General features: G+C 37.6%; 1 protein-coding gene across 1 annotated transcript; it reads left to right on the forward strand.

Moving 5' to 3' along the window:
• Positions 1-3908: 3908 nt before the first annotated feature.
• LOC100463493 (geranylgeranyltransferase type I beta subunit) lies at positions 3909-17279 on the forward strand. The gene is given in 5 exon segments (NM_001190841.1): positions 3909-4472; positions 5845-5972; positions 10709-10882; positions 15852-16015; positions 16625-17279. Coding segments are annotated over 5 exon segments (1050 nt in total). The 5' UTR covers positions 3909-4365; the 3' UTR covers positions 17102-17279.
• Positions 17280-17671: the final 392 nt, after the last annotated feature.

A 17671-nucleotide genomic window follows, 5' to 3' on the forward strand; every position in this document is an offset into this window, starting at 1 on the left:
ATTAGTTTTAGGTTTATTTTCGCCTTCTTTATATTTCATGCAGTTCTAATGCATAACCTTATTTAATATTGAATTCTTAATTTAGTTTCATATATGCATTTGATAGGCATTCTGCCACCTTCGAGTTACGTAGCGTACTACGTAAGCAATTAACTAATTAAAAGAGCGAACGCGCTTACGTTTTTTTTTATTGCTTTGATGGGTGGACGAGCTCACAGCCCCCCTGGTGTTAACTGGTTACTGGAGCCCATAGACATCTACAATGTAAATGGGCCACCCACCTAGAGTTATAAGATCTCAGTATAGTTACAACGGCTGCCCCGCCCTTCAAACCAGATCGCATTACTGCTTCATGGCAGAAATAGGCAGGGTGGTAGTACCTACTCGTGCGGACTCACGAGAGGTCCTACCACCAGTAATTACGCAAATTATAATTTTGCGGGTTTCATTTTTATTACACGATGTTATTCCTTCACCGTGGAAGTCAATCGTGAGCATTTGCTGAGTACGTAATTCATTAGAAAAATTGGTACCCGCCTAAGATTCGAACACCGGTGCATCGCTCAACACGAATGCACCGGACGTCTTATCCCTTAGGCCACCACGACTTCAATCGTACTACTTACGTAGCGATCCGACGCGATGATATGCAAATACAATACGATGCGGGGCGACTCACTGGCTGTGACCTACGTGTGCCGGACCAGCAACTCTTTCAAAAGTGTACTAGTTCTAACACTAGGAGCAGTCGACCCACAGACACAGCCCACTGAGTTTCTCGCCGGATCTACTCACTGGGTCGCGTTTTCGATCCGGTGGTAGATTCTGCGAAACACTGCACTCAGCAACACTCCGGTTTGAGCCTCGTGAGCTCACCTACACGTTAGGGTGAAGCTGAAATAGCCTCTCAAGGCTATCAGCATCGGTAGGGAAAAAAAGAGCAGTCATAGCACAGGTTACAACAGCTTGTTGATTTTATCGCTTCGTCATGGTTCCGGTCCAAGAACAAATGCACTTCTTCTTAGTCGCATACTTCATTGCTGAAGGTCGTGTCCCTGAAAGCCCTTCGTGGCTCTTTGTACCATCAGTTTCCATTTTCTTCGGTTTTCGGCTTCTCTCAGGGCGGTCGCAACAGAAAGTCCAGTGAGCGCAGTTATCTGATCTGACCAACGGTTTGGTGGCCGGCCGGCGGGTCTTTTCCCTTCTACCTTGCCCACCACAGTCCCATGCGCAATGTTGGCGTGAGGTGATGGTTTGCTTATTACATATAAAATTATTAATCATTGGGAATTTAATTGTTTTTATGATCGGACAATCACCAATAGTCGTCGAACAAACGATAATTGATCAAAATTAATTAATCTGAGCGAAAAAATAAAGATATCTAGTAATGGGGGCCAACTGAAGGGTGATCATTTGTTTAATTAATTATAAATAAATAAACGACGAACAAATAATAAAAAAATTAAAAAATCCGAAATCCAAAAAAAGGGGGGCCAAATTCAGTAAGCCGTATCAGGGGGGTGTAACTCTCATACAAAGGAAAAAACATTCAACTAGCATCATCGTAATCCTGCGGCGAGGTCATTTTTGAAACGTTTTGGCATTAATGATCTAATAAACTCACTAGATGGCAGATATGAGTTCTAACTCAATAAAAAATGTTAGCGTACTTTGAAGCAGTATTTCCACTTTTAGGGAATTCACCCTTTTTTAGGGAAACATAGCTGATATTTTGGATGGTTAAAGACAATTTGAAAAATACAAGAATTTAGGGAATTTCAGGGTAAAAAGCAAAGCCTGTACTAGTAACCCTCTAGTAAAGTAAATCATAGATTAAACCACTGCTTTTTTCTTATTGATTTCCCAGAATCCTAATAAGTTTAATTCGCCAAATTTTTATTTACCTATTTTCGTTGATGTCACCAGAACTTACTTGTATTGTAATATATAGGTACTTCATGTACCATGAAAGATTATCATGGTAATTTCATTTACGAAAACCTTGATGTTCTCATTTCACTTTTACTAGTATTTCCTTCTTCAAAAACTGTGGTGGAAAGATTATTCAGTGTTCTCAAATATATTACGTGTATAATCTATGATCAGTATTATTCATAGACCTATATAGTAGGGACACGACATATTGTTCTATACGTACAATTGCTTATATAAATAGCACCCATTTTGAAGGCACACTCATAAACACATATCTCTCTCGTTCTTACTCAGCACTTTACCTCGCAGGAAAACAATATAACAGTATTTCAGTGCGTACATAAAATGAAACATGAATATACGTAAATATCTCCGTCTCCATCTAATGAGGCCAAAAATCTGCCGTGTTGAGCGCACCAAATGTCATTGTCACGTCAGTTCGGCCGTCTGTTTTGGGTTGTACATTAATTATTGACTTGGATATCGATTTAATATGATTGCTTATATAAAATTTCGTAATTTATCATGCTAAGAACATACAAAAATAATAATTAAAACGTTATTTATAGGATCTCAAGAAAGTCGATGCCCCAAAACTATTATCTATATATATTTAAATTCATTATGGAGCCCTCATCCGAAAAATCGGACACCATTTTTCGGTCGGAATCTATTGATCATGACACTAATCATAAATTCCTCTTTAAAATATGTCATCAAAACATATTTAGACATTCTGTTTAGATATTTCGGGAAAAAGGCTACCGACAAAATCTCTTCGGAACTATTTAAATAAAATAGTTTTATTCCGCAGTGAGTAAAACACTATTGTAAATTCGTTAAATATTTAATAATTAAGTTATTTTAGAGAGGAAGTCACAAGGAATGACGTTTTTAATAATGAATAAATGTTCTGTAGGTGTTTTTTTTTATCACGCGGTCCCTTGATAAGTTTAAAATTTGAATCACTCTCAAGTGAAAGTGATTCAAATGGTGCGGCGCACCTTCCTTGGGGTGCGCTGCGGTAGTGTGTTATGGACTTTAGAGTAAGCAAAACAATTAAAATAGATTGTAATAGTCTAAGAAAAACACGTACTCAAAATACGATAACATTTAGCATGCTAGAAATGGGCAGATGGCTTTGTACTACGCCATATCTTTATGTTTTGCGACAAACGACAACTTTATAAAATCAGTGTAGCAACTTTTAAAAATCATCATATCGTTTACTTGGCAAATTCGAAGGAGGAACTTGTCTTAGATTTCACCCATCTAAATCATATCATACTTGCACATAACAATATACCTACTTACTTCACATTAAAGTATAAATTCTACAAATAAATAATACTCAACAATATTTAAAATAAAATGAGCCAAGAACGTTTATCGATAAAACCTGATAGCATTGAAATCTTTTGTACAGCACTAAAACCGCCATGTTTTGGGGCCAGATGACGTCACAGTGGCACGAATTTTTGGTTGACGTTTCATTTCCATAGATTTCCTACTTCAGTGGTATCATTCAGTATCTCATATGGACTTTTTGGCGGGAAGGCGAGGAGTGAAGTTGTGTGATTTGTTTTATATTGTCTATTTAGTGTTTCTTCAGGTTTAAATGTGTAATAACGGTGGTTTATTAACTGTTTAATATCTGTGAAAGTGCACAAATGTGGGAAAATGAAACAAAGCCGCTGGACATAACTTCTCGGGATCCTCCAAACAGTCCACTGAAAAATCTCAGTAAATGACCACCATTTTTCTGAGATTATATTTCATCCCATATCATCTCGTCACTTAATTTCATCCCAGTTGATTAATGTCTCAAATTAATTATATTCATTGCATTTCACTCCATTTTATCATTTTTCATAAAAATAAGATTAAAAACTAAAATAAGACATGACTTAAAGGTCTTTGTAACCAGGTCATAAAATCCCTTAAAAAAAAAGTATCTCATATAGGCTTTGTTCCTTTTGCCAATTTATATAAAGAAAAAGTCAGTCATAGTCATAAATTAATTTTATATTCTGGTCGTCATAGTTTTGCCTGAGTTTCTCGGAAAACGACTGTACTGTATGCAGTTAAAGTCTAATTTTACTTTAAGCCTTTGTTGTTTAATTTCATTTGTTTTTATTTTCGACATTAAGCCATTGGAATAGTGATTATATTTGGATATTTAAGCAATTGTCATTGCTAGAATATGTCAGAGCAGTTGAGAGGTTGTGTGTCGGTTTACTTTTTGGATTTTTTGTCGTTTCTAAATTAAAGTTAAAAACAGTTCTACTAACTATTACAAATTATGAGATAAATTGTGTGCTTATTTTCTATATGTGAATCGAATTCATATTTATAAATAAGGATAAATTTTAATTAAAGTTACAATAATAAATTGTACTTAGAAGCCCAAAACATTAACGTACAATAATGAATAACGAAGGAAACAAGGATATGGCTCATCGTCAGCACGTAAAATATTTCATGAGATTTTTGAATATTTTGCCTTCGTCTCTATCATCACACGATACTACAAGGTAAGCTTTTAAAGTTGAAAAATTGAAAGTTGATTCCTGTGTTTTTAATTACCGAAATATTCACCTTGGCTGCAAAACTTTCACATTTCGAACGACTGATTACCGGTTTTATTTGAGCTTACTTATTTTCATTAGATCGTATCAAAAGAATATTCCTTAACATATATTACCACTCAAGATTTTATAAAATTCTTAGTGTAAATAAAAGCACAATATATAACAACAAAAAAAACACAATGTATGACTTCAACCAGAAAATTAGTAAATTAATTTTCAATTTCCATCCTCTAAATAAAAATTACTATCAACAATCCAATGTTTTTAATTGGAAATCAATTAAGCTTACCCCATTCAAATAGCTGAAGAAGTTTTTTGTTATGATATTTTTTTCCAAATTTTAAACTCACCTGTAGAGTTGCAAAAATATCACTTAACCCAAATTGCCTTTCACCTCTCGATATAATAATAGTTTATTTTATTTTGAGATAAAATTACATGGTAAAATAGCATACTGGAGCCATCCTTTTAACAGGAAAGACTGCTTGTGTCTCGAAACATATATATTTGATACAGTCTGGTACAATTATCAACACTGTAAAATCGGCACTGGATGTAGGATGTAACATGAGCCTGTAAGAATGTTTACCATCATGATTAGTTCAGCTGCCAAATAGTCATGGATTCTGGTTCAAACAGTTCTTCAGCTGTATTTAGCAAATATTTAGACTTCATGTCTCCAAATTACAGCATTTATGTGTCATGTTTACCAGAACTGAACTACATAACAACACTATTAATGTACTTAAACTTATTTCTGGACATGATTTCTTGCGTAGGAATTTTATTTTTAAAACAAGCTTACCTTTTATTGACCTCTGTTTCCATTGTTACCAGCTATCTGTTTATCATGTTTACATGTTATCTTAAATTAGGGTAGTGTAAAATAATAGTATATTTATATTATGAGTGAGTTTATATTATGAGCATATTTATAAATGGTCTATGTTAATGTGGCAACAATGGATCTGCAATGTCCATCACAAATGCTCTAATCCACCAGGTTCGCAGTATTTTCCAATCCCAACCATAGGCTAGATTTACTAACATTTTAAATAATACTTAAATAAATATATGAAATAAAATAAATATAAGCTTAAATAAAATATAAGCTTTATAAGTTAACAACTTTATGAGATTTCTATATTCTGAAATAAAAACCTACTATTATTGAAAATAATTATTTATTGAAAAGAAAATCTCTAATTTTGTTCCTTTTTTTTTCCATCTTTTATTTAGTTCCATCTTATTTATATTTCTGAATATGAATGATTGGTAGAAAATTGTGTTGAAAAATATTTTTTCTTCATTTCAGAGTTACAATAGCATATTTCTCTGTTGCCGGCCTGGATGTCTTAGGATCCATATCAGCAATATCTCTTGATCTGAGATCCAGGATTATTGAATGGTTGTATAGGCTTCAAGTACATCCTGATAAGGAAAGTAAGTGATTTATTCATTTTAATTTTCTAAAATCAATTCTAAAATTCATACAATTTATGACAAGTTTAGTGTTTTCAAGAAGTTTTATTGTACAACAGGATGCTTGAAGTGTTAGGTGAAACCTAAAAGTATTTATAATAAGGAGATTATGTCTTAATTTAATTTTGGTGCAGATGCAAAATTTTCTATAAATAAATCATGTATCAAATTGTACACAATCAAATTTTTCACATTTTTGTGTTAATATCTTTCAATGATTGCTTTGTTGAATTCATTGCCTTATATATAAATGAGGTTGTAACAGTAGGGGAGCAGTTCACTCCAAAAAAAATTGATTTAGAAAAAAGATTAGAAGAATAAGTCACACGAAAGTGGAACTAACACAAAAGGCGTCGTGGCCTAAAGGATAAGTCGTCCGGTTCATTCATATCGATCGATGTGAATGTGCCGGTGTTCGAATCCGGCAGGCAGGTACCAATTTTTTCGCGCGGATCGGCGTGGTTGGTAGTCGACTATCGCCTCGATGAACCATCGGTCAGGGGTGTCAGGGGTGGGACCGCGATTCTCGTTGTTGTGTTGACCGCAGGAACTCACCTACTCTGACCGGGTTCTGACCCCGGGCGGAGATTAGACGTCAGGTGTAAGAGTGCAAGGGGAGTCATTTGATGCGGTAGGATCCCAAAAATATCCTTGGGCCCGCGGTCTGCTCCCAACATCTGCATGCTGTCAAGACCCGCATACCCTGCTTGGGGCAACCCTAGGCGCGGATACCTCCTAAGAGGTTCGGCCCCCTACTCGAAAAACAAAGGTTGTCTTGTGATTCCGCATGGGTAGGTAGCCTAAACCTTTCCTATTACTGCCTCCAAGCAGGTTGAAAGTTGTGTCAGCCATTGTATTAAAGAACTGTGACTTAGAATGTTTGACTCAAGGTTTGACTCGCGGCATTTACGTTGTTGATGTCTCTGGACTCTGATAACTATTTAAAAGGTGAGCTGTGAGGTCGCTCACCCGTACAAACAAAAAAAAATTATGAGTGTGGATATGGCCTGGCTAATACGAGTATTAGACAATTTATATTACCTAAACTCAATTTATTTAGGTACTTCCTGTTTGAAATAGTTACAATTGTAAAGTTTCCATCCATTTTATATGATTTTAATGTCTAATTTCGATACATTTAGGCGCACGGAAAAAAATAAAGCCAACGTATTTTCAAATTCCACCATTTACAAACATTATAATACGTGCAATAAAACACATTAGGCATCATAAATAAATCTTTATTAACGTGTTTATCAAGTTTATTTGAACAGTCTTCCGTTTTTGTTCTTTTATTTAAATATACATAATATGTAGATAGTGAATATTGTATTCCACGTGGAAAAATCTGATTAATCAATATCAGTTTAGTTATTTCTTTATGTCGTAGGTTTGCTGTGTGTGCTCTATGTTTGTACTATGGTACTGGTTCTTTTTTGTCCCTACCTAGTCGTTGTAGGTTAAGGAGCTATTCCGACTATTCACGAACCGGTATGTGAGCTCACGGGCTCAATCTGAGAGAATTGCTAACACTGGCCCTAGATAGCAGTGCTTCGCTGAATCTTTCGTGGGATCGGAATCGCAACCCACTACGAAGATCCGGCGGGAAACTTCGTGGGTTAATGGTACTGCTTATTTGCGTAGAGAAGCGATTACGTATTTTTGTTTTATATCTGTAGTCTCAAAATGTCGCGTAGTGTTTATATTGTTATGCTTACGGCAACCGCTTGAACCTTGTTTGATCGCGATTTCAAACGATTGTTGCACTCACTGGCCACAGCTTTCATTTTATTTATTTATTGTTTAGATGGGTGGACGAGCTCACAGCCCACCTGGTATTAAGTGGTTACTGGAGCCCATAGACATCTACAACGTAAATGCGCCGTCCATCCATGTCTCAAGTTCTAAGGTCTCAAGTATAGTTACAATGGCTGCCCTACCCTTCAAACCGAAACGCATTACTGCTTCACGGCAGAAATGGACAGGGTGGGGGTACCTATCCGCGCGGACTCACAAGATGTCCTACCACCAGTAATATTGAAAATCATATGTTGAATGGTACGGTCGTGTTGGAATTATTATTTTGATTATTGTAATCTTAATCAAAAATAAAAACAGTAAGTCCGATTATGTTCGTAAAAAGCGATCTCACTCAGAGGACTGGTAGTGGAAAAACAATAATTTCAGAACGCAACGGTATTATATATAATGACTATGTTTTTGTATGATAAACGTAAAATCAATTAGTTATATAATGAAATAAATATGCATATTATATGAACCTAATTTATTTTGTTAGGTTTGAATTCAGTTAGCGTGGTGGTTAGCGTGGTATGGACATGTGATGCGTAGAGAGAAGATGCATGTGACTAGGAGATGTATGGAAATGGTAGTGCAAGGTAGAGGGGGAAGAGGTCGACCGAAGAAGACATGGATGGAGTGTGTGAATGACTATATGAGAGAGAGAGGAGTGTTGAGATGACGGCTGATAGAAGAGAATGGAAGAGAAAAATTTGCTGTGCCGACCCCGCCTAGTGGGATAAGGTGGAGAAAAAGAAGAAGAGGTTTGAATTCAGTTAGTCGCAATTGACAAATCAATTAAAAAGAAACCGGTTTAATTGTCAAATTGTTAGTCGATTTTGTTATTCAACCAAATTGTTTTAATATCACTTTTAATTTAAAAGGACGGTGGTTATTGGCGTCCCAATCCTTAAATGTATTTTTGTTTACAATTTATTTTGGAATAGAACATACTTATCGAAATTCTATTTAGTTTTATAATCAATTTGTTCTTGCAATTTTGACTTAGTTACGTAAATTCGTCACGGATATGTACGTAAATATATGTATCGAGGGAGTGCCATGTACATAAAATACTTCGGTTTGTTGATTTTGTGATTAGACATAGGCTAAATATTAGGAGAGCTGTCGTTTAGTCTGCTTATTTAAGCATGTTTTTTTATTGCTTAGATGGGTGGACGAGCTCACAGCCCACCTGGTGTTAAGTGGTTTCTGGAGCCCATAGACATTTACAACGTAAATGCGCCACCCACCTTAAGATGTTAGTTCTAAGGTCTCAGTATAGTTACAACAGTTACTCCACCCTTCAAGCCGAAACGCATTATACTGCTTCATGGCAGAAATAGGTAGGGCGGTGGTACCCACCCGCGCGGACTCACAAGAGGTCCTACCACCAGTCAGAAATGTTAAAAAGATATATAGTTTTTATCACATGTTTAATAGAATATTAAATTTCGTTTCATATTGGTTACCGACTATACTTCCATCTGGCGGAATTCCTATCTAGGCTAATTCTCAAGCAGTTTCTGACAACAATGCCATGAGTAATGTCAATATACAGATTGTTGACCGTAAAGACGAAACATTATGTATGGACGTCTTTTATATATGATTTTTCTTGTTCTTTGTTTCCCAGTTTGTTAATGCAGAAACTTTATAATAACAAAGTACCAGAAAATATTTATAACGCTGAGCGAACATACGTTAAACTTAGTTAGAATTGCACCTCTTAATTTACATAAGCATCTGATTAAATATTTACGTTACCGAATGAATGCTTGGTAGGTTATCTTGCAGAATTTACTCACTGCATTGGAACTTATTACAGTTGATTGAAATTCTGGATAGTCAAAGTTAAACGTCTTACAAGTTTTTTTGTTATTATTAAGTGGTTACCGGAGTCCATAGTCTTTAACGAGGTAAATGCTGCCACCCACCTTGGGACATGAGTTCCAAGTCTTTGTTTTTATGGTACAACGGCTGCCCCATCCTTCGAATTGAAACGTATTACTGCTTCACGGCAGAAATAGGCAAAAATGATACCTTACTGTGCTGGAGCCCACTGAGTTTCTCGCCGGATCTTCTCAGTGGGTTGCGTTTCCGATCCGGTGGTAGATTCTGCAAAGCACGGCTCTTGCTAGGGTTCGTGTTAGCAACGTCATCAGGTTAGAGCCCCATGAGCTCACCTACTAGTAAAGGCGACGCTGATATAGCCTCTCAAGGCTATCTATCAGCTTAGGTAGGAAAAAAAGAAACTGTGCTGGCTCACAACACGCAAGTACGAACGTACTGCAAGTACGAACTAAGGACAAGTACTGCAAGATTTTACGGACTTTTTCTTAAAAACTGACCTATAATGACCTGAATAGTCGGGTCATTAGCAAACACCCAATCTAAGACCCAGCAGCTTCTTTGATTGGGGAAGTTGAATACTCCGCTTTGTTAGAACTAGCATAGATCAGCAGCGCGACTTTTTGTTATCACGTTTCTCTTCATTGTAATGACAACACATAGAACGGGAACGTAAAACCCTTTGCCGGTTCCATAAGCAATATTTAACACATCTAAAGCAGCTACGTACAGATGGCCGATTGAAATCTTAAACCCTGCCCCCACCCCCTCACAATTAGCGGCCCTCTCTGACAAGCTTAAGTTGCAGAAGTATAGCATCGTTTTCCGCGATCCATGCTGTCGGCAGACATAGGTCCTATAAATATGATCAGGGAGGGCGTTGCTCCCCTCATGCGGGATAAACCTCAAGCGTGTACTCTGCCTTGCCTCCGTCTCAAACACTATAACGCCACTGTCTTCTTCAACGAAATCTTTTGAGCCTTACAGCATTTAGGGTAGATAATTAAGGAGATGTAAGTGTTTTTAGAAGTTCTAACGATTTACAGCGGGCGACATGTCACTATGCGGCTTCCAAGGCTCCTCAACGATAAACATAAGACTGGATCCGGATAACAATCAATTTCGATGCGGCCATCTAGCGATGACGTACACTGGTCTGTGCATACTGCTGGCGTTGGGCGATGACCTATCGAGAATCAACAGAACAGCCTTAATTCAAGGTAAGTTGATTGTTTGTTGTAGGGATTATCTAAGTTATCTCTAGACATATTTTCCTGTGTTTTTCTGTTCTTTTTTATACCGGTGGTATTATAATGCGTGCCTTTTTTTCCCCCCTACCTATTCGCTGGTAGCCTAGGGGCCTATTCTAGTTACGCCCGGATTGCTAGGTGAGCTTACGGGCTCAACCTGAGAGAATTTGCTAATATAGCCCTAGCAAGAGCAGTGTAGAATCCACATCGCAGAATCTACAACCGGATCGGATTCGCGACCCATTGAGAAGATCCGACGAGAAACTCAGTGGGCTGTGTCTATGGGTTAGGTTGCCTTGGTAGAAGGTTGAATTGACGCACTGGTGGTAGGACCTCTTGTGAGTCCGCGCGGGTAGGTACCAGTACCACCCTGCCTATTTCTGCCGTGAAGCAGTAATGCGTTTCGGTTTGAAGGGTGGGGCAGCCGTTGTAACTATACTTGAGACCTTAGAACTTATATCTCAAGGTGGGTGGCGCATTTACGTTGTAGATGTCTATGGGCTCCAGTAATCACTTAACACCAGGTGGGCTGTGAGCTCGTCCACCCATCTAAGCAAAAAAAAATCAAAAAAAAAACAGTCATGCATTCCGAAAGATAGAACAGTCGTTGTATTATACAATGCAATTGAGATTTGGATCAAGGTTGATGGTGGCATTCACATTGCTATGTTTCGATAATCACTTACTGACTGACCCTGTGGTGCAGTAGTTAGCGCTCTTAACTGCTGGGCCGAGGGTCGTCAGTTCTTTTCCCACGTCGGGCAAACATTTGTGGGATGAACAGGTCTTTTTGCTTTTTTTTGGCTCTTTGTTTGAATGTTTATTATATATGTACATAATATGTATAGTATATAATATTTAAACGTATATAAGTATATCAGTCTCTGGTGCCCATTGTACATGGAATCCTAGTTTGGGGCCACATGACCGGGTTCGACTTGTTCCCGGTTATTATTATTACTTAATACCATGTGAGTCGTGAGCTTATCTGTTAACTTACTAGGTGACTAAATGTAACACATGTTCTCATTATCCAAATAACTTAAGTATAACACGAGGAACATGTTGACCTTGATCTTAAAATTATGTGGTGATTAAATCAACACGTTTATAATCCTAATTTATCTATATACAGTCAAACCTATAATAAGCGAGAGTTCAAGGGAACACAATCTCATTCTCGCTTATAGAGGTTTCTCACTAACCCGAGTTTCTCGCTAATGCACCCTCTGAATTTCATTTCTCGATTTTCCGGATTCAAACGCATTCACTATTTTAAGTTTATCACTTAATAGCAGTACTTTAATTTTCCGTTTTGATATGATGCAGAACAGAACTTTCCTTCGCAATTGATTAACGATAAGCTGAGTAAGTCCGACAAACAGGACGGTACACAGGCACACGTGTCCATTCGAAAAGAATGCGATAAATTAACAACGTTATTTAGTTCCACGAAGTAGAATAGGTTCAATATTGACGAGAAAACAATACAAAAACAATTGTAGGAAGTTCCACGAAAGTTAACAATGAGTCATAAAATAGCACATGTTAAATTTGTAATTTGTTTTGTCATTTGTTCCTCTTAAATAATATAAATAAACAAAGCTCGACTGTCGCTTATAGAGGTATAGATAAGTAGCAGTCTCACTTACGGAGGTCCATGAGGGAGAAACGACTCTCTCTTACACAGGTTTCTGTTTCTCGCTAATAGACGGTTTGAGAGCATAAAATGACGGGTCCTGACTATTACTCTCACTTATAGAGTTTTTTCACTTATCCAGTTCTCACTTACCCAGGTTTGACTGTATATATCTATCTATATATATATATATATATATATATATAAATGAATTGCTATTCGTTAGTCTCGCTAAAACTCGAGAACGGCTGGACCGATTTGATTAATTTTGGTCTTGAATTATTTGTGGAAGTCCAGAGAAGGTTTTAAAGGTAGATAAATATGAAAATTCTCGGAATTAAATAAAAATAACAATTTTGTTTTCCCTTTGATGTGTTGTCCTCCGTCGTCCCCCGTCGGACGGATTCCTTTTGTTTGTTTTAAGTTCATTTTATACAAAAGTTTAGGTCTTTTATTTATCGATTGAAGCACTACGAAGTCTGCCGGGACAGCTAGTTTATTTATAAATGAGTGAGAACCTATGACTATACTTTGAATTCTCCACAATAAATATTCAAAAATTTGCTATAATAGTTTAAGTCTGTCTTACCGTCGACCTTACGTCGCCTCTCGGAGTAGTTTATCTGAGCATTTCATGTGTACCGATTAAGGTAAGAACCTCTCAAATAAATTGTTCTAGACAAAGATATAATTTCATTTACTTACGACAATGTTAATAACTATAACTGATGTCTTTTTAATGAGAATTAGAGGTCCCACAGTAGTCGAAATTGGAATTGTAAGTTTGTAAACTATTATGATCACAAATTTCGCCAAGGCTACACTATAAAAATATATTAATAAAAACAAACAATATTTAATCTATTCTCAATTTGACTACAGACGTCAAGAACAAAAGTTTGACAATAAATAGTATGCATGCGTGTGTGCGTCAAATACATGGTATGTAGTGTGTGTAATGTTTTCTTTATTGATTTAATGTATCTTTATTGCATTCTTTAAAAAAAAAATTAGCATTGTCCACTTCTTCTCTATATTCTCTATATGTGTGCAAAATTTCATACTCCTCCGTCCGCGCAATTTTCGCAAAAAGGGATACAAAGTTTTTGCTTCACGTATTAATATATAGATGTCTGAATAACAGGGCGGCGATGTTTGTTTGAGGTGTCGTAAAATTTGCCTTCGTCGAAATTGATTAGTATTTGTGTTCCGCTTTGGGTGAGTCATTTACGCGTTGGGGTCGTGGGGTCGGCAATAATAACATTGTTTCTAATTCCTAATTCGAATACTAACGATAGCGAGGAGGTACATTGCAAGACCGCACAGGTTAGTGCCAAATCAATTTCTGCCATTAAATAGAAGGTTACGGTTTGGGTATAGCTAGTTATTCCAATGCAGTTGAGGATTCCATCGCATACGCCAACATGTGAACGCCACGCCCTACACGAAATCACGTCCATAGGCTCCGGTAACACGCATACCGAAATCTATAAGCTTGAGTTTTTTAATTTGTATTTTTATTGCCCTTGTAGGCAGACGAGCATACTGCTGACGAACGTAAAAACAATTTATACAGCAACTAAATTAGTATTTAAAGCAGTAATGTATGACAAGTTATCTATATATTAATACGTGAAGCAAAAACTTTGTATCCCTTTTTACGAAAATTGCGCGGACGGAGGAGTATGAAATTTTCCACACTTATAAAGAATATAGAGAAGAAGTGCACAATGCTAATATTTTTTTTAAATAATGCATAAAAGATACATTAAATCAATAAAGAAAACATTACACACACTACATACCATTTATTTGACGCACACACGCATGCTTACTATTTATTGTCAAACTTTTGTTCTTGACGTCTGTAGTCAAATTGAAAATAGATTAAATATTGTTTGTCTTTGCTAATACTTTTTATAGTGTAGTCTTGGCGAAATTTGTGATTATACAAGTATAAAATACAATCATAATAGTGTACAAACTTACAATTCCAATTAATTATAGTCGAATTTCGACTACTGCGGGACCTCTAGTATAATTAAACAGTTGCACCTTCCACGTGATATTTTCAAAATCTGTTTTGGCTACCCACGCTAATAAGCCCGAGGGGCTATCATAGCTCCATCGGACGGGTAGGTGAGCTCACGGGCTCAACCTGGCGAATTTGCTAACACTAGCCCTAGCAAAGGCAGTCGCTGAATCTACCGCCGGATCGAAATCGCGACCCACCGGGACCGATCCGTGCTTCTAAATATTCTAGTCTAGTTAAATTTCGAGATCGGTGACGGCATTCAACCGTCCACCTGATGCTGTGTGGGTACCGTCGCCCATGGACTTCAGCAATGCTAGAGGCGGAGCCAAGCCGCTGCCTACCGTAAATTCATTCGTTAGAATAGCGTTATTTTATTCAGCATAAAAGTTCCGCGAAGTATCCACGCTGTTCTGTTTGAAGCCCTCACATCTCAAAACTTGGTGAATACTCATCAACGGACCGAGGGATTGATATTCTGCTTACTCAGACTGCTTACTAAGAAATACAATTATACAACCGAAGTTTCATTTCAATCGTTTTCATTAGTGAACTTCGGGACGTCAACAATGATAGCATAGTTGGAATTGTTTAATTCACAACAAGCACGCCGCGATAAGACTCGAGAAACTCGGAGAGCGTTCGATTACTCATAAATAAACAAACAGACGTTGCATGTTTTTTTTTTTAAATATTCGACTGCGTCCGTTCTTGACGATAAGAGCATCCTTGACTGAATGTCGTCGTGTCACGTCGATGTGAATATATGTGTGACGTCATAGTACTTTAACACGGATTCTTATTATATTAAAAAAAATGCGATTGATGGATGGATGATAATAGAATTGGTTTCAACGTTAACTCCAGTTTGAATGCAATTGGAACAGCTTCCATTCGTTTGCCGCTAACGGCGATCTTCCAACTCCCTACAAATTCAAGTTAACTTTTACGTTACGTAATTACACTGGTCGAAGATTTTTTTTAAAATTTTGTTGCTTAGATGGGTGGACGAGCTCACAGCCCATCTGGTGTTAAGTGGTTACTGGAGCTCATAGACATCTACAACGTAAATGCATCACCCACCTTGAGATATAAGTTCTAAGGTCTCAGTGTAGTTACAACGGCTGCCCCACACTTCAAACCGAACCGCATTACTGCTTCACGGCAGAAATAGGCATGGCGGTGGTGCCTACCCCCGCGGACCCACAAGAGTCCTACCACCGGAAGATACAAAAAAAGGAAGTTAAGTCAGTCGAAATGTGTTGCAGGCGTGAAAGCGTTGCAGACGGACGAAGGGAACTTCTCGGCAACCCTGTCGGGCTGCGAGTCGGACATGCGGTTCGTGTATTGCGCTGCGTGTATCAGTTACATATTGAACGATTGGTCCGGCTTCGATATAGAGAAGGCCACAGATTACGTCATTAAATCTATAGTGAGTATGGTTTTATTTACAAGAGGCACAGTCTGATCTTTTTTTTTTTAAGGGATTTTATGACCCGGTAACTAAGACCTTTAAGTCATGTCTTATTTTAATCTATATTCTTGTTTTTATGAATAATGATAATATGGAGTGGAATGAAATGAGATGACATGATATGGGATGAAATTTTTTTTCAGTGGACTTTTTGGAGGATCCTGAGAAGTTACGTCTAGCGGCTTTATTTCATTTTCCCGAATTTGTGCACTTTCACAGAGATTATAGTATAATATAGTAGTAGAATATAAAGTACAGTACAGTCTGAACGTGTCCATAACAATGTATGGTGTGCGATATTGTTGTGCTGTGAGCTATATACTGTATGCTATTATATTATAGCGTAGTCTGAAAGCGCCCTAAGGAAAACCGATGTTATAATCTAAAAGCAGCAGACATTTTATTATTTTCAGCTTTTTATTTGTTTTTATGAAAAGAGTTTTTCCGCGTGGCAATTTAAAATGATTCGTACGGAGGGTTGTCAATCATATCGTACTTCTAACAGACGTCATCACATCTAAAGAAAACGGATGTTACAATCTAAAATAACTGTAACTTTATTTTCAGGGCTACGACTATGGCATCGCTCAATGTCCCGAGCTAGAATCCCACGGGGGTACGACGTTTTGTGCTCTGGCAACACTAGCGCTAACCGACCAATTGGACAAGCTATCCGAAGCGCAGATCGACGGTCTGAAGCGTTGGTTGGTTTACCGGCAAATCGACGGTTTTCAGGGGAGACCGAATAAGCCGGTCGACACGTGCTACAGTTTCTGGGTGGGCGCCTCGTTGAAGATACTGAACGCTTTACAGCTGACGAACTACGGCAGCAATAGGAGGTACGTGTACGAGACGCAGGATATGGTCGTGGGGGGTTTCTCGAAATGGCCGGACACGTGCACGGACCCCATGCACACGTATTTGGGCCTGTCCGGTTTGAGTTTGATAGGCGAGAGCGGTCTTCTAGAGATAGAACCAAGATTGAACATAACGAAACGGGCCTACGAACATTTGAAGTGTCTGCACGAACAGTGGGTGTCGTAGCTCGCGTTATCAAATCGCAAATAAACTGAATTGAATCTAGGGATTTGTTCTCTGATGAAACATTTTTTTGTTTTTGTTACCAGTTGTCATTTTATTAGTCACATATTATTAGTATGAATGATAAGTTAGGTTTATATTCGTGTAAATATCAATATAATTCATCAAAATTACAATAGACAATCTGACATTACGTAGTAACAAAGCAATTGAAGAAGTTGCTATAAGATGTTATATATTTACTGGTGGTAGGACCTCTTGTGAGTCCGCGCGGGTGGGTACCACCACCCTGCCTATTTCTGCCGAGAAGCAGTAATGCGTTTCGGTTTGAAGGGTGGGGCAGCCGTTGTAACTATACTTGAGACCTTAGAACTTGTATCTCAAGGTGGGTGGCGCATTTTACTTTGTGGATGTCTATGGGCTCCAGTAACCACTTAACACCAGGTGGGCTGTGAGCTCGTCCACCCATCTAAGCAATAAAAAAAAGGTGTAAATTAATCGATAATTTAATCTGTTGGTAAAATTTATCATTGAATCTTTTCGTATATTAAATCGATAAATGAATTCTAATTC

This window comes from Bombyx mori, chromosome 21 (genome assembly GCF_030269925.1).
Source record: "Bombyx mori chromosome 21, ASM3026992v2".
Lineage (NCBI taxonomy): Eukaryota > Metazoa > Arthropoda > Insecta > Lepidoptera > Bombycidae > Bombyx > Bombyx mori.